The sequence below is a fragment of the Myodes glareolus genome, chromosome 1 (assembly GCF_982192425.1).
Source record: "Myodes glareolus chromosome 1, mMyoGla1.1, whole genome shotgun sequence".
Lineage (NCBI taxonomy): Eukaryota > Metazoa > Chordata > Mammalia > Rodentia > Cricetidae > Myodes > Myodes glareolus.
In genome coordinates this window covers 46,279,288-46,297,931 of record NC_142026.1, presented here as the reverse complement: position 1 = coordinate 46,297,931, position 18,644 = coordinate 46,279,288, and the positions used below count along the sequence as shown (strand labels likewise).

General features: G+C 43.1%; 1 protein-coding gene across 1 annotated transcript in view; it reads right to left on the bottom strand.

The window, feature by feature from the left end:
- Positions 1–18,644, bottom strand: part of Man2a1 (mannosidase alpha class 2A member 1) — a 166,233-nt gene that overhangs the window by 8,081 nt on the left and 139,508 nt on the right. The window contains exons 17-20 of the mRNA XM_048442108.3: positions 15,135–15,268; positions 11,992–12,133; positions 10,819–10,952; positions 6,373–6,576 (exon numbers count right to left, since the gene is read on the bottom strand). Of these exons, the coding sequence (XP_048298065.3) occupies positions 6,373–6,576; positions 10,819–10,952; positions 11,992–12,133; positions 15,135–15,268 (614 nt within the window). The remainder of the gene's footprint in view (positions 1–6,372; positions 6,577–10,818; positions 10,953–11,991; positions 12,134–15,134; positions 15,269–18,644) is intronic.

Here is an 18,644-nt window from a genome sequence, read left to right as displayed (position 1 = left end):
GACCCTCAGACAAGGCTGGGATTAGAGAATGCTGGATCCAAGCGAGGTCTGAGTCTACAAACCAGTCATGAGGTTTTGAATAACCACTGAGTTTCAGTACATGTGGGGAGTTGGGCTAGATTCCCAAAGAGCCCCTCTGATGACCAAGGGCCAACCGCTGTGACCGTGACAGTGATTGCTATCATGTTGAATGCAGGCAGTATGTCAGACAACGTGTACAACGCTCTTCACTGATGAGCTCACTGTATGTACAATAACTATTAACATGGTTGACAAACGTATTGAAATAATATCAGCAAGTTTGTACATGCAGGAAAAGGCCCACCACAAAGCATCCTCTGTCACAGTCTAGAGCAAGAATGACTCGTGACCCTGCTTTAGCACCCCTAGGACCTTACCATTCAATGGCTACTACACCTCCATAAGAGAAGATAAGAAAGGGCAGTCTACACTATTTTCGGCAGTGTCTCTCCCTTCTTATTTCTATGGTAAGAGGAAGCACGGGATGAGTCTTGACTGACCAGAGTCTCCAAAAACAGCAAGGAACACACTGCCTCCTCCTAGGGCATCAAAGGCATTCACAGACTAAGGCACAGCTAAGTGCCCTAAATACCATGTAGGGAAATTTTTCTAAACTGCTCAGGCTCTTCAAGAATTTAGACTTTAAGAAACATATTTAGTAACTCACACCACATTCATCTTCATTGAATTCTGGCAGTGAGAAACCTTAGAAAATCCCATACCTCACTGCAAGTCCTGAGGCAGAAAGTAACTGGTAAAAATTCATTTTTCAGGACACTCATTAAAACGCCCAATAACAGTCCTTGGTTTTGATCAACAAGATAAGATAACAGATATTAAGGGGAGGTGAGCAGTTATTCTTAGACATGTACAACAAAGGACATTCCACCCCCTCAATTCTCACTTTTTCAGAGGCTAGGGAGATCAATAAAGCACCAATCAATTCTTATAAAAAAGGAAAAACAAAAACCTCAAAGTGTCATTTATAAGAGGGGGGGTTAGTATAAACAAGTGAAGACAAAAAGTTTCACATTAAAAGTAGCACTGATTTTGAAATGATTGGTTAACTTTCTGCAAGAACATAGTTAACCACAAATAAAAAAATAATCACACAGAGAACATAGAGCAATATGTGCAAATTAAATGAAAATGTCAAAACATAAATAACAATGGAGTAAGTTGACAAAATCTGGGCTACACATTATTTTTCAAAGCGTTAAAGTTAAATGGCACCATCTTAAAGCCGAATGCTGGACTAACATTCTTTCTGGCTCTCTCTCTCTCTCTCTCTCTCTCTCTCTCTCTCTCTCTCTCTTCCCAAGTTTATTTGCAGGTCTAATCTTCAGAACTCTGACTCATAATCTGTTTACCCATGAGAGCTGTAGTGATCTGAATGAGAATGGACTTCTCTGGCTCCTATGTTTGAATGCTTGTGCCTCATTAGGTGGAACTGTTTGGGAAGGATTAGGAGGCGTGGCCTTGTTGGGGGAGGGGGAAGGTGTGTCACTGGGGTGAGCTCTGAGGTTTTAAAAGCCCACACCCTTCCCAGTTAGCCTTCCTTTCTTTTCTACATCTCATGGTTGTCATAACAAGTAAGCTCTCAGTCGCTACTCCAGCGCCATTTCCGCCTGCTGTGTTTCCTGCCATGATGATCATGACCGAGCTTCTGAACCTGCAAGCAAGATCCCCATTAAAGGCTTTGTTTTCATAAGCTGTCTTGGTCACGGTGTCTTATGACAGGGATGAGAAGTAGCTAACACAGGCGTCTTTCAGCATGGTCCCCGCAAGATTCCCTTTCCCTTACAGAGTTGCCCTTTCCCAACAACTTGGCTTCCCTGCTTAGCATACTTTGGTGGTGTCTGCATTACCTAGACTTCAAACCTTTAGAGAAGTTTCACCTGAAGGATTTGATAGCAAAGACGCAAGAGATGATCAAGAGAAGACAGTTCAAAGAAGAGAGGATGGCAAGGCAGGCAGCGAGGCTAACAGTTAAATTCGTAGGCAGTCACTAGAGCCAGCCTCAAGTACACCCTGAAGGGCTCGCCATCTCCTTACAAACACAGCACAGAATCACCTTGCAAATACAGAGAGTGTAAGTGTAAACATGCCTATATAAAAACAGAAGCTCATCTACTAATAACAGGATAATTCTTGCAAGTTTGGAACTTTGGGCAAAAGAAACAGTAACTCTTAAAAAAAAATCAAATAACGAACACCTTCTGTGGCCACAAACAGGACTCAGAATCAGACCTATCAGGTGGTTTTAATGTTGATTTGTCGATTTGATCTCTACCCCTAATTGCAAATGGCAGAAACTCACTAATTTCTAGTCTTAAAAGGAAAGGCTTTTCTAAGTCATTATTTTAAATAAATTATTATTAAATCTCTAGGCTCTACTCCCGAAACCTACAGAACCGCATCTCTGAGATGGACACATTTATTGAACTCTCTATTTCTAAAGCTTCCCACAAGTGAGCCCGATTCAGAGAACCCGAGGAGTGGTGCACTGAACCAGACTCGCCTTCCTGCCTCACCTGCCTTTCCCGCTTTGGTCATACTTCCAGCACACCCCCAGGCTGTTCTCACTGGACACTTCCAGCACACCCCCGGGCTGCGCTCACTGGACACTCCAGCACACCCCCAGGCTGCTCTCTCTGCTCTCTGAACCCATAACTCTTTTACCCATCAGCAGCTAGGATGGCCAGACCAAAATTTAGAACTGAGTGGCCGAGGATGGAAAAGGACAGAAAAGGTGCCCCCATGATGCTACTACTTGTAGATATCAGGGAGGAAGAGCCCCGTACCTTTATCTTTATCTTGACCTTAGTAGGCCAAGCAGTTCTTGGAGCTACTAGGAAAATGTTCATTGACATACTGCCAGTGCAAACCGTGGGTCTTGCTTAGAAAGCAAGATTTATATCAATAGTACCTTGGTGGGGGGGATTGGTTGCAATCTCCAAGTGAATCCATTGCAATCTCCAAGTGAATCCAATGTTGTATACTGAACGCTGCCAGCACACAAAGCCAGGAACCAAATTCAGAATATTGAAATCTAGCTTCTGGACTCACCATCCAATCCTTTCTGGCCTTCTCTGCATTACGCTGTCACTTCTTTGGCATCTTGTGGAGTTACAATGGATACATTTTTAGGTAGCATTGTTAAGACAATACTCGCACTGGCTTCACTGAATGCGAACTTTTCTCTTTGCAAAGGTTAAGAGACAAAAAATAACTCTTTCTTGGCTTAAATGGACCAATGAATCTCCTCTGCACTCAATGACTATTCAAAACGCATGCACAGAGTCCAAAGCTAACATAGGAACTGTCACCAGCAGATCCGATAATATAAAAACAGTCCATGTCCTTAGTTCTGGTTACACGCTGGCATGGTACAATGCCGCTGACATTTCAGGCCTCCCCTTTCAAATCCTGATGCTCACTTCTCTATTCCCTCTGCTCAAAATCTCCACCTGCTCCTCACAGTCGCATGCTGTGAGCATCACCAGCACTAACTGCCTCTTTAAGTGTCTGTCTTCCAGAGCCTTCCCAAACACCATTTTCTTCCTCACAATGAGCTCGAGACAGATATATCTGAAATGGCCCCATTTCAAAAACTAAGTTAGCAGTCTCTGGGGCCACAGGCGGAGAATGTGAGGTCCTTGAGAAGGTAGTGGTGGCAGTCAGTAGGGTGGAGTCTGTACAGAGCCTGGATGTTCAAGGCTATCAGCTAATCTGGGAGGAAGGAGGATTTCTCACGTGGGTAGTGCTTGGTTGGGTTTAATTGTCAACTTCATACAGCCACAGCCTAGAATCAGTGGAGAGGAAACCCCAGAGGGAGTAACTGTTTTTCTCAGCTTGGTTTGTGGTAGTGCCCACCATTTCCCGGGCAGGTAGTCCAAGGTTATAGAAAATTAGCTACATCTGAGAGTAGGAATAAGCCAGCAAGCAGCCTTCTTCCATGGTTCCCGCCTCCAGGTTTCTGCCCTGACTTCCTCAGTGATGAATTCGTCCTGACGTGTAAGCTGAAATCAATGTTTCCCTTCCCTAAACTGCTCTGGTCAGAGTGTTCGATCACAGCACCAGAAACTGGAAGAGGAAGTAATCAGACCCCTCTAACTGGAAGGCAGCCAACAGAAAGACTCTAAAGAAGTTACCATTGAAGAGCAGTGCCAGCCTTGGAGTACAGAGGCTATGATCCCACCCTCCACCGCGTGCCCAGGGCACATTGGGCTGGTCCGAGGAAACCATACTATTAACACAGTTACAGGAGAGAGGTCACTTATAAATGAGGCTGAGGGACAGTGGCCAGAACTCCCCTCACTGGCCTTGGGACTGTCAGGTTGCTAAGGAGCTCAGCATCTATGCAAGCAGGGGGAGCCTGCGTCCTAGAGTCTCCAGTGCCTTCTGTTCTTTTCCTTTCGGCCTGTGAACTGTTGACATGTTGCTACCTCAGTTGGTCTTTCCATGGGCCGCGCTGGCCTTCATGGGTGGGAGAGAAAACACACAGAACACTAGAGCAGAGCAGTGGTGCTCAGCCTTCCCAGTGCTGTGAGCCTTCACTGCAGAGCCTCGTGCTGTGCTGACCCAGCAACAAGACCGACCATTCCATTGCTACTTCATGGCTGTAATTTTGCTACTGTTATGAAGCGTAATTTAAATACTTTTGGAGGTGGAGGTTTTGCCAATGGTCTCGCGACCCACAGGTTGAGAACTGCTGTGTTAAACAGCCTCACAATTCACTCATCCAACAGAAGGCCTCACCCTGTGCCCGGACTCTGTCCTAGGCAGGAGGACATAGCAACGGACAGAAGAACACGGGTGCTTCTCACAGCTTTCATACTTGCTCTTAATTCTGCCGAGATCAATCTCTCACTGTCCCTTATAACCCCGCCCCCAGAAATACAGATTGGACCTTTATTTCTTGACCCCCTCCAGGGTTCTACCCCAATTCTCGCCTTCTCTATGGGGACATCTCTACACACTCCAAGCGAACTTGTGTCGTTGTCTCTGAACTGCTCTTGTTTTCTTCGTCCCCGTAGCATCTGGTGTTGACTCTTGGTCTTCTTCTGTTCTCTTCTCCTCCCACTAGAAGAGACTGAGGAGCTGAGGCTGTCAGTCTGCTTTGTTAGCTAGCGCAGGGCCTAGCTAACACCGAGCAAGCATAACACAAATTCTGCATGCCCACCTCACAGGACAAACAAAATAACATACAGTTATGCCAGCAGCACAAGTTTGCGTTATTACAAGTCACACAGGTTCCTCATCCTGGGCATGAAGTCTGTAAATCCCTAAACATCCAAAGCGCAGACATCCATCCTTCCTTGCTTTACTGGGTTTGCTTTCTTTATTCTTAAATCCTTCTCTCATCTGAGGTTGAGCTCCTTCCTTTCTTGACGCCGAGGTTGTTTGCTGTGAGGTATTTCCCACAGAATCCCCGTCACTTCCTACATCCAGCTGTGCACCTACTCACAGCGTCAAAACAGCTGTATCACACAGAAGCAGGACAGCAAAGGTCTAATCGGTACTCCTTCCATATGGACATAAACCTAAACCAGAACACGCCAGCAGGTGAATCGGATGCCTAATAAATCCTCCCCGCGCTCTTTCTCAGCACAAGCTGGTTCTCAACACAAGTTGCAAAGTTTTCAAACAAAAGCTGTGAGAAACAAAGCCTCTGTTGGAGAAATGATTACGCACTACCGTTAGTATTTAGTAAACTTTGAGAAACACGCTAACACACAGGAGTAAATGAAACATGTGACAAGAACCGACGAGTCTGGCCCGGGGCCCTAATGATGAGAGCTGAGGCCAGCCTTAGCCTCTACATATGGAAAAGGCGCAAACTCGAGCCTGCTCACCACACAAGACTGTCCTGGGAGGTAAATAAACCAATACTGGAATGTTCTCTAACTAGAGCAACTGTCAAATGAACAGCACAGTGAGTGAAAGAGGAAGTCTTTGTAATTATTCCACGAGGCTCAGGGAAGCTCACTATGTGTCATTTAAGATTCTTATTTCTCTCTCTCTCTCTCTCTCTCTCTCTCTCTCTCTCCCTCCCTCCCTCCCTCCCTCCCTGTCTGTCTCTCTCTCTCTCTCTCTCTCTCTCTCTCTCTCTCTCTCTCTCTCTCTCTCTCTCTCTCGTGTGCCCAAAGACCAGCACAGCAGAGTGGCCTTCTGTAGTTGAGTTGTAAGCTACTCCACCTGGGTGCTGGAAACTGAACTCAAGTCCTCTGCAGAACAAGCGCTGAGCAATGGTTCCAAAGGTTCCTGCACTTTCTTCCCATTCCCTACCCCCTGAACCAAGCAGAGAGAGAAAGAAGCGACTGTGTGCAGACACACGTTGGAGCTTACCTTTGACTGTATTGTGCGCAGGTTAACCAGATGGATGTCACATGGAAGAGAGGACTGGAGCAGTTGCAACTCACTCAGCAGCTCGACAGCGGGCGAGGAGAGCCTGGCAGTTCGGACCATGGGGAGGAAGGGATGGTTGAGGAAGGATGAAGTCAAGTGGCTGAGGAGGGAGGGATAACTGACTGGACGCTTCTTCTCTTCTTCCTATCAAGGAAAACCGAAAGCGCTTATGAGTTTTGTATTTGCAGCACTCACCAAATTAATTCATTGCCTGACAAAGTTGAAATACAAAAAACACAGGAATACCCTGAGGAGTATTTCATGGTTGACAGTCACAGAAAATCTAAGTGGAGTATCAAGCTCACAGAGGGGGATCTAATAGTTCACTAACCCATGTCTTAACCATCCCCTCCGTCCAGTTAACACCAAAGATACTGCAGACAGTTTCCACGTGATTGATAATGAAGAGCATCTTATGAAAACTCCTATCACAAAACCTTCAAAGTACAAGAAACATAATGTCCTCCATATCTCACCTGAATGCTGAGTGTCATCACCCCTTTTCTCCAGGTTTCACCTAGCACATTCTCAAGAGTTCAGTTTATACATAAAACAAGGCATATATGGATCTAAAACTAAATTTCATAAATAGTTAAAAAACACTTTGAGACATAAACATTACCAACCAACACAACTAAAGCCAAACCGAAACAAACCAGCTGGTTGGGTTGGCACACGCCTATAATCCCAGCACCGGGAAATCGAAAATAGCAGCCTTGGCTAAATAGTGAGTTAGAAGTCAGTGTGAGCTACATGAGATCCTACCTTAAAAAAAAAATATATATGAACAACATAAAATTCTCAAAAGAATCTGATGTTTTCAAGACATAAAAAAACACTGGTGACATACTTAGATCATCTGTGACCTTTGAATTTGTCAAGTTACCACCAACTTCATTCCATTTTATTTTAAAACAAGAACAATTCTGTACTGTATATTTACATGGTATCCTTTATTCCAAACAGTTTAAAAATACTTCATTTTTTGCTAGGATGTATCTATCCTTAGTAGACAGCATTTCTATATGTCCAACATCAAAGAAGTCTACCAGGGTTAGGGACATACATAAGCAAGATGACATAAAAAATTCAAAGCTCAATGCCTAGGTAGACCCTTAGCTAATAATGCCCAAGGAGCCAAAACAGACATGGGAAGAACGGAGAGGAGAAAATGATTTATGAAGGATCCTTTGATCACTAGCTACATTTTATGCAAGTTTAACTTTTTTAATGACTTCAGGTTTTGCATTTTTTTGTGTGATCCAGGACTCAAAGGCCTGGCTACCTATCCATGTGAAAAGACTAGATTAATAAAGATCTGGAGCTTAGATTTCACAGTGTCAGAACATCATTGGACAGAAAGGTGTTAGCAAAAGGTGACTCCCATTGTACCAGAAGCTCAGGTAACAGGAGATGTCATTACAATTCAGACAATGGAGAGGAAAATACTTAATGGCATCAGAGGAACATTGCAAGATTAAAATGTTAGCAAAAAATAGTTCTGAAAGAATTGTATCACAGTGTATCAATTCCCCATTCTTTTTTTTAAAATAAAGTTTAAATAAAGCACACAAAAAACCGTTCTCCAAAAATATGGCCATTTAAGGCAGCTTGTAGAATAGCATGCCTAGAAAGGGAACAGTCTCAACAAGGCACTTAAATGGACTCCCGGATCAAACGCCTTCATAATGTAGGTCAGCATTGCCGACAAAATCATTTCTGAGTAATGGAAGATGAAAGATTCCAACAGGAAGGAAAGCAGAGCCTTGTCAGATCCAGGAGGCATTCAGTCCACTCTCGGGCAGGAAGCAACACCCTCTGGCTGTGTGCTGCACTGGGGGAGTCTTAGACACTGACATCCATGACAGATGAGGTACATCACTCATGAACCACCTTGAGAATGCTAAGCGTGTACACCAATCCTCCGAGCCAGATCAGTTCCCTGACCCTGGTGCTCCCTTCTTGGGGGCGGGGGGTGGGGAGGCTTTACAAAACCCACTCATGGGTCCTGGCCCACATCTACAGAATCAAGAGTTCCACATACGAGACCTCGGCAATAGAAGGCTGAAAAGGTGGAAGATAAAGCTGCAGGTAAAATCCAAGGATTGAGCCACGGGGTGCTCTGCGGGTCTGAGCTAGGAGCTGCACCACAGGCTCTCCCATGAGATCAACAAGGCTCAGAGTCGAAGATGTTGGGACAAAAATCTCATAAAAGGAAACTGTTTGAAATGCAACGAGTCAGAAATTAAAGAACTGGCCGTTCTATTGTTTTCAGCAAGACAAGTGAGTTAAAGGAAGGGTGTAGTTAGTTTTCTTCATAAAAGCACAATAGACAAGTAACAGTGTTGGCCAGTAAATAGTCTCAGCCAGGGTCCCCCATACATGTATTTTCTAATACTGACAGTAACAAGGGCTCAACAGGATGCTTACATATGAACCGCCGCACTTCTTAACCCCCGAGGAAGGCAATCTTCTAAACTCCAAGTCTTGGGAGAAGCCCAAGTTTCTAAAACATATTTGCTACGGAAGTGTCACCTGTTTGATTAAGCTACAGGTGGGTCTGCCAGCCCTGCAGTTACCAACACTGCTACTAAAAGCACTGTTTGGTTTCTTGTTTTTCGGAAGGATTTGGATCGCAGGAGTCTAGCCTTCTTTGTACAGTTTAACAGTAAAGAGTTCCCAGCTTTTGCTGATTCAACCACAGGGACTCTAAACCTTCTTGGTCGTGCTGGTCTTGGATCAGCCTAAAAGCAGAACCTGCTGCCCTCAGCCCACCCAGGGCTTCTGGGAGCCTGAGGACCTCCACCAGCCACTACCCTTCACCATCACTGCTCTGAGCATGAGAACAGTTGTAGCTAAAACCACTCTACAGAAGTTAAGCCAGGGGGTACAAGTGTCCTAAATTGATCTAAAGATCAATTTCACTACAAATTAAAATGTATAGTTTCTTCTCTAGTTCATTTTTTATTTATAAGCAGCTATGGATTCAAGCCCTGGAATCTATAGCTAAATAAAAAGGAAATTTAACTAACATAGGATTATAGAAATATTAGATCAAATTTAAATCAATTGCCATTCAAGGAGTTTTGAATGGAATCAACAAATTGTTTAACTTCTAAGTGAAGGCTTTATAGGTCTAAAATGAAACGTTTTATTGCTGTTGTAAGCACAGAAGTTTTAAAAACCAACGTGGTTTTAGTTGTTAAAACTAGGCTATCTTGTCAGTGATTAAGACCAGAAGGCTCAAGAGCTGACACAAATTTTGACATCTAAAGTGAAATATTAAAATTTTTCCTAACTAATTCTAAATATTATAAAATTGTTTGTTTTAAATCGTCTCTTTTCATCCCACCATCCATTTGTCTATCTGTAGACACAAACTGACAACATGGGCCAAAGAAGCTCTGTGATGCCTGAAGATGAGGCGAACACATTCCAGGAGGCCAGGAGGAAGGCAGCTATGGGGCGCCACACAGGAATGAATTCAGCACACCCGGCCTTGCAGCTTCATTCACCTGTCCATATGGCACACTGGGTCCTTCCTCTAAACAAAAATGATCCTAGAGACGGAGAAGGACACAGTCCCTACTCTCATGGCATGAAAAAAGACAATGGTTAACTAATCATCCGCAAACATGACTAGGAGATGGACAGCTCAGAGGGGGCGTAAGAGGAGAGGATGTGGACAAGGAAGAAGCCAGCTCTGGTCTGAGTACTGCTAAGGATTCCCTTCACAGGAAGGAGGAAAGGGATGTGCGGAGATGCCATAGAGCAAGAGGGCTTGGGAAGAACTTGGCACTGAATGGAAACCGGTGAGTCTAAAGCAAGAGGCGAGAAGCACGCAGGAGGCTTAGGTGACAAAAGACTCAACAGGAGGGGTCCACAAATCAGTGGTACATTTTTGGCATCAATAGTGATATCAAAGAGAAGACACAGGTTGCTCACTTGTAGCTCAGCTTCTGTCCCACTGATTGACAAAGTCCTGGGTTTTATGTAGAGTAATACTGATAAGGAAGCCATAAAGTCAGTCTGTTTTCAAATCATAAGCATTAGACAATGGTGTGGTCACTAAGGTTCAGAATACACTATATAGTTAAATCATCTATTCTGTAATTCTTAGGTCAGCAGATTAGTCTTTTCTTTGAAAACAACCTCATCCAAATTGTTTCCTTGGAATTATTTTTGGTCATATAGTAAAGAAAAGGAAATATTAATATGGCCCAAATGTGGCTCTTATTCAATATTTCTAACTGAAAAATATTCTAACTAAATATAAGCTAAATCTATTATAAAGGCATCTCAATATTAGAAATTGGATTAAACTTTATGACTTTGAACTTTGGGGAGAAAGAAGCAGCACAGGAAAGGCTAGTTAGTGTTTCCTACCATGTTCACACCATTTCTCTTCTCCAGTAGGATTCGAAACAAATTAGCTGTAATCTTATTATCATGGACACCTTGCCCAAGGCCACGGTTATCATCTTGCATGAGTCTTCGATCCATGAAGACTTCGATTTGACCTAGAAACAAAGAGACAAAGAAATATGACCAGGATAACTGTACGCAGATATTCACAGAGGACCACTTAAATAGAAACCCAGGGGTCTTGCTTTGAACTATGTTCCCTTTGCTTGAAGGAGGGGACCCTGACACTCTACAGGACGAAAGGCTGTCTTTTGATCATAGGTACAAGTAGCTACTAAAAATACATAAAACACATTCTCAATTCTGCTTTTCTCCATTACTGCTTAGCCACCACTTTCCAATAGCACTGTGGCTGCGGGAGCAGGCCTTCAACATGTGTCCTTTGAGGGGACAGGTAGTGGCAGCACAATCCAGGAGAACAATGGTACGCCTGAGCTACAACATCACTTTTGCAAGCTTAGGCAAACTGTCTAAACTTCCAGAGTTTGAGATTTCAACGCAGATTTCTGAACATGATAGACTAGCAAAAATTACAGCTGCAACTTGTACATGAAGCGTTTCCCGGAGTCTTTGTGTGGGAGGCCTGGTCTCTAGTTATCGGCCACTCGGCAGTGACGAGATCAAAACTAACTTCAGTGAGGGCGGCTCACTGCTATGTTCACAGCGGAACAAGCTGTTAGGAAGCAGGACCGAGTTGGAGGGGGGTCACTGGTCAAAAGTCTGAGAGGTACACCCTGACCTCTTCCCCTTCCTCTTCCCATCTCGTTCATTCGTCTTCATAACTACCACGCTGTCAACTCACCACAGCTAAAGTAGGGAGCCAACTGATTATGGCTGGAAGCCCGAGATCGTGAGCCAAAATGTAGTTTTCCTGCCTACAGTTGTTCTGGGTATTCTGTCACAATGAAAAACTAACACATACACTTATCTTTAAACACAACTGTGTTCTCTTAGTCTCCTGTTTATCTGAAGACTGAGGGCAGTGACCTGATACAGTCCTCAGAAAGCCCTGCCTTAACTACTTGTCTAATTCTTACAGGAAAGCAGCGAGCATGGAGGAGAACTGGCATCTGTGACCCCAGAAATGTTATAGATTCCAAACTAAGAGCTTTCAGAGCAGACTATGAAACATACCAGAAGCCAGGCTGGCAGTGCCTAAGGACTGAGCTGCAAGCAGCGTGAGCCGGTGCTCGGCATCCTGGATGTACGCCATCGTGCTCATTGGGTAAACATTGGCTTGAAGAGGCAATTTGCTCATGGTCCGTCTAGGTTGAATCTATGAAACCAAGCAATTTTCATTTCATAAATGTATTATTAACACACACACGTTCATAAATTAGATTAGTTATCTCTTTCCCCGAGAGAAGAAGGCACGACTTCTGTTCTTGTCCACGCAAAGAAATACTTAAAAATTAAAACACTCCTTAAAATCATTGGCAGAGAAACCACAAGGCTCCAAGCGGACAATTTTTACATGTGGAAGGTAGAACTTGTCTGGATTTTAAAACAGGCATTATTTAAAGTCACAATAAAAAATGCCCACCGGAAGTCATGCGGTTTTCCGTATTTGCATAAAACAAATTATGAAGGTATTAAGTATTCATTTCTCATCTAGATCTAACATGCTGCTTTTGTAATGAATGCTAAGCACAATAACTCTCTATTCCCATTCAAGAACTATCTATTATTCTTGAATCAGTTTTAATAAATACCACAGAGCTTGCCACCAAATCCTCCAACATATTACATTATAATAACGTACATACTCACAGTTTAAAAATCCAGTGTTTACTTTGTTTATCTTAATATTGAGATAGTTATAAATTCCAGCACACTGCAGCCTCGTGTCTGAATGCATGAAATAGAATTTTCCCTCCTGAGGGGCTGTCAGTACCTGACAGCATCTGATATTCTCAGCACCCTGTTATCATTGGATTTTACTCAGACCACTTAAAAATGCCATTTCCTTGTTTAAAATTGTAAAAGTTTAAAATGAAACTGAAAAATAATAAAGGCAGGATGTTAATACAGTGGTTCACATGAGCTGAGTACCCAGCAATGGAAGGGCAGTCCTGACTAAGAATCTCTCAGATTTGACGCTCCGTATCCCCAATAAGTCCCACCACCTACAGGTAATGTTGAGTCTCTTCAAATTCCTATTTCACTATAACTTGTGAAACTGATCTTACTTTGAGAGAAGTGTCTTTTCAGAAATTGACATGGCCACAACCTGACATCCTTGTAAGAAACAAATGTGGACACAGAAAGACACACACACAGGGACAATGTCAGAATAGCATGTGACAGCAGAGGAAGAGGCTGGGGTGGCACTTCCACAAAGCCAACAATGCCAGGCATCACCTATATGTAAACTAGGAAGAAGCAAGGAAGCAGCAAGAGACGGTGCTTCCCCTGAGTCTTTGCACACAGTCTGACTTCAGACATTTGGTTTCCAAAAGATAGAATGAAGCTCTGATCTTTTAAGATGTCCAGTTTGGGATCAGACAAATGCATGGCAACCCTAGGAACGAAATACAGCAATTAGGACTGGACAGAGACAGAGGGGAGGAGAGAGGAGGGCAGCAAAAGAGGGACGGAGGGGCGAGGGCGGCAGCAGGTGGGGCAGGAGGGGCAGCAAGAGAGGAAGTTGGGGAAGGAAGACGGCCACTGTCAAAGAATTCTCTGTTTCTCTTAAGCCCACTCTCTGCACCCTGCCCGGACTATAAAGATGCCTCGGGTATGTTCTTGTTCCTCACCCCCTACCCAGGGATCTCTCTGGCCCTGCCCAAGAACTTCCATTCCCATGGGTTAAAACAGGGCTTATCTGAAGAGATATTTACACTGTAGACTTGATTTAGTATCAGCATCTTGTTGCATCATTGGAAAGAAAGTGCACATTTTTAGCCATTTATCTTTACTAGGGTTTCTTGTGCATGTGCACACCAATACACATAAACACTTATTTCTGTGGGATCTTAGGAAAATACTTTCTTTTGTACATAAGAAAAATAAATCACCAAAAAGTTAGCGTTTCCTTTGAAAACCTAAAGGCTGGAGAGAATTAGCATGCTAATCAGAATGCACGCTGCAATTTCTGCTCTCTGGAGAAGGTTTAAATTTAACATTTTTTTTTTTTTGCAGGAAATCATAGAAGAGGAAATTTATCCAGCCCTTTCCACTTATAGCCAGTTGAAAATCAGACCAAGTAAAAAGCATATGTTGTGAAATTATTTCTATTCATAGCCAGGAATTTTTGAAATGCTAATGTTTAAAAAATATGGTCCTGTTTTTAGTGTTATTATTCAAAGACACACTGTCACACACTCAAAATAATAAAAATTAAGGTGACAATCCAAAGAGCTCTCTCAAGTACTTTTAAAAGAATCAACAATATACAAATGAAATGCAAGGATTAATTTTCTTACTATATTTACAGCTGCTGTATAATGGTTTTGATTAAATATATAGTAGCCCACATTTCTAAAGTGGCACACACTTCTCTATATACCTGCATGCATGTATAAATGTGCATTCCCACTAAATATTAACAGAATCAAAGAATTATAAAACTTACAAGATGTCATTCTTATATCACAGGGAATAAATGACATATTTATATAAAGTCTTTATGAAGAAAGAGGATATCTTTCAAACACTAATTATGTTTCCTCATATATATATATGTAGTTTTAGCAAAGTGCTTATAGTCATCAAATACCCATTTTTAAAGATTTAATTTTTAAAAGCATGTGGAGGTGTGAGAGAGAGAAAGAGATGGTGTGTGTGTGTGTGTGTGTGTGTGTGTGTGTGTGTGTGTGTACAGCATGTGCAGGCAGGCCAATTCCTCAGAGACTGGAATTACAAATGGAATTACAAGGTTGTGAGCACCTGACATGGGTGCTGGGAACTGAACCAGGTTTTCTTCTAGCAAGTGCTCTCTCTCACCCCAGCTTTCAATTCGGAAAAACAAAAAACAATAACAACAAAAAAACCCTTTTACAAATAGATATTCTAAAAACATGATCTCTCTCAAAGATTTGTTCTAACTTTGGAAATCTGACTGTAGAATCTAAACATGTCTGTTAAAATTTGGTTTAATTTAGAAATAGTTTTTTAATTTAGGAATATTTTCCAAATGACTCAAAGTTAACTAACTAGACACTTAAATTCTGTAAAATTACACACATGAACATATACATCCCTGTATATACCACATAAATACATGAACACAAACTGCCCACAAATACAACCATCAGAGTGATTCTAGAGAGAATTACCTGGTATCCATTCAGGTCGGTAAAAAATCTATTTTGGCTGTTTATTTTTGATGAAATTCTCATTACAATCTCACGGTTATGCACACTTCGAATGTCCACAATATTAGAAACTTCCACCGACTGCCTTTCTATTCCTAAATTTAAAAGAATGCATACATTAACAAAAGCAATTTCTGCCTCCACATTTACTAAATGCAGTATAGAGAGCTTCTCTCAAATGTACATATATTTCCTTATTTTCTGATTCTTAACCATTTCTTGTATAGGAAACGGTGTTAAAATTTTAACATTTTTTCCCTTCTTGATACCAGACTGTAAACAACATTTAAGAGTCTATGCAAGTCCATAACAGGATGAGATATAACATACCACATACTTCTCAATGAGTTCCGAGGAGAGGGAAGACATGAAGGGGGAGAGACTGGTTCTCTGCAGGCTAGCCCTCTCACACCTGTCCCACTCTCTCCAAGGATGACATCATGACCTTATCCTCGTATGAGGAACCACTGAGTTTACACTGGATTGACAGAGTATTACTATCCTGTCGCTATCTCGCTGGAAAACAGGAGATCCCATGAGATAATTTATGGCTGGAACCTCTATTAACATAGTAATATTTATAGATTATAATTTGTAAAGAACCTTGGAAATTAAGTCAATTTTATCTGAGCTTCCTTGTCCCTTAGGGTCCCTTGCCACAGCACAAGCCATTCTGCCCTTTACCACACAATACAAAAGACAGATGTGTTAAACTCAGGCTTTTCCAATTCTTCTGGGGAAACCTGAAGTGATTATTAGCATCTCTCTGTTGTCCCTCTGCCTTAACTGCATTGTTAGATCCTCAGGAAAGCCTTGGGTCAGTTTCACAGATGAAGAGAGGGGCTGTGAAGAACTTTAACACATTTAGCAGAGATGGGGATACGGATGAGAGCTAGGACAGCGTCTTCTGGAGAACGGCAAGAAGAGAAGGCAGAGGAGGAGACCCCGTCCTAGCCCTATTCCATAGCTGATGCCTGTGGGGCTCTCATTACCCTGGACACACACACACACACACACACGTGCATGTGCACACACATCTATATACACATACAGACCAACAGAGTGCCCCCTCAGTGCTGACTACTAGCAAACTCTTCAACACCACCTTCCACAGTGAGAAAAAAATAAGTACAGAAGGTTCTCCCCCATCCCCAGGAGTCAAAAAGGACCCATTGCTTTAGGAAGTGACCACAATCACAGAACGGAGTCTGGGGTGTGTGGTGTCTGTGGAAAATGATGCACATGCAGGTGCTCAGGCACTACAAGTGTCTATAACCTCACTGGAAGTCACGAGCCATGTTTCAGTTGGGGTTCCAATTGTTGTGCTAAGGCATGATGACCAGAAGCAAGTAGGGAGAGACGGGGTTTATGTCAGCTGACATGTCCCTATCACAGATCATCACGAAGAGAAGGAGAAGGATTTGAAGCAAGAACCTGGAGGAGAAGCTGAAGCAGGCGCCATGGAGGGGAGCTGCTTCCTGGCTCACTCCTCATGGCTTGCGCGGCCTGCTGTCTTTTGGAAGTCAGGGCCACAGCAGAGGAGCAGCAATGTCCGCAGTGATCCTGGTCCTCCCACAGCAACCACCAGTCAAGGAAATCCACCACAGGCTTACCCACAGGCCAATCTGGCGGGGGGCATTTCCTCAGTTGAGGTCCCCTCTTCCCAAGTGACCCCAGTTTGTGTGATCCGACATGAAACTAGCCAGCACAGACTGTGAGTAACAGTATGGTGCTGAGGATGGGGGACAGGCTGGGGAATCCATCAACAGAAACTGAAGGAACTCACAGAGCTTCTTCCTGACACATGTGGTCCGTCACCTCAGGCACCACACCTGGCACCAGTCTCAGTCTCTCACATGTTTTCTGATCACAGAACACAAATGTCAGGAATTGGGGGGTAAGGTCACTTTTTTTTTTTAAAATGGCCATAATCAGAACTATGGACCAGACAGTTTGAGAGAAAGAATAATCTCCACCTTCACTGACACGTTAAATTAATGTGTATGTCTGGGTGTGTGCGCATGCGTATGTAGGGCTGCACTTGTGTGCACCTGTGCACATGCACGTATGTATTACAGAGCACAGCAGAATCTCCTCTGAGCTAGACTATGCATCACTACAGGTGCAAACATTACGTTTATTATATTTACAGAAACCAGAATGTTTTTTTTAAACTAAAATGAAATGCATGCGGACTTCTAATAAGCCTAAGACACCCAAATAAGCACCATCGGGCTTGGGGTGTAGCTCAGTGGTAGAGCAGGTGCTTAGCATAAGTGTGATCTTGAGTTCAATTCGCAGCACCCCAAACCCTCGTTAGATCCCAACAAGAACAAAAGTGCTCCTGCAGCTTGAAGGCGCACAGACGGTGACAGGAAGTAAGCTCCGGCCACTGGGAGTGCCTGCGGGATTTTCAGTGGTGTTTTATCTATGCTTCTCTAGAACAGATATTCTCTCAGGGGTCAACAGAATACATGAAATAAAGTCTTAACACGAGAGAATATCATTAATTTCAATTCATGTCTCTGCAGAAAACATTTACAAAGAACATGCTTTAAGGGAAAAATTAATAATTTCATGTTACCTCTGGCAATGATAAATTATTCCATTGAGAAAGCCATCTTTCTCAAGCCCAGTACTACGTTCAGATCCTGCTGTGGCAATACATACTTCAAGCCCCTTAAAAGGAGCCCTATATTCATTCACAAATCAGCAAGGTGTTAAATTCTGAACCAGGATTGTGCTCTAAAATAAGATCAAACTTAAAATATCCATTATAAAAAAAAATGAAACCTGTAATTGCAATAAAAGCATGTCAGTACACCTGAGTCCTCAAAGATAATGAATAAAACATACGTGTGAGTAGACGGAAGGCGCCCAACCTTCCATTTCCTGTGTCAAGAGTTCCCTGAGCTTCTCCAGAGAAGCTTGTGGGTCTAAGTTCTAGACACAAGGGGCGTGATGGTTGATTTTACCAAAGCGGTTCTCTCTGGCTTGGGCAGCCAGAGCTTGCCAGGCTCTCATCGGTTTTCTGTAATCTTGGGAAAGAAAAAAATGTTCCAAAGGTTTAAGGTCCCTGTAAAGAGGGGACAAGCAAAGACACAACTGGGATGCAGCAACAAAATACATGCTAAGACCTTCCCTCTGCAGCAAACGGAATGGAGGATGTTCGCCATGATCAACACAAAGCAAGATCAGAGACGGTAAAAAGTGGGGCTGCTGTCCAGATAGAGTCCAGCCTCAGGGGTGTGTCTTCTCCTCGGAGTGCACAAGCTGTTCATAGACATCCTTCTTCACACACCATCCTTCCATTCCAGTTCTAACCTCTGGGCACAGCAGCAGTAGTCAAGAAAGAAGAACCCATCCCTCATCAAGCAGAAATGACCTGACAGGGGAGGAAATACAACTGGACCGTGGTGAAGTGAAAGCATCTGAGGAAATAGAGCAACAGTGGCTTGCAGCGCGGGCAAG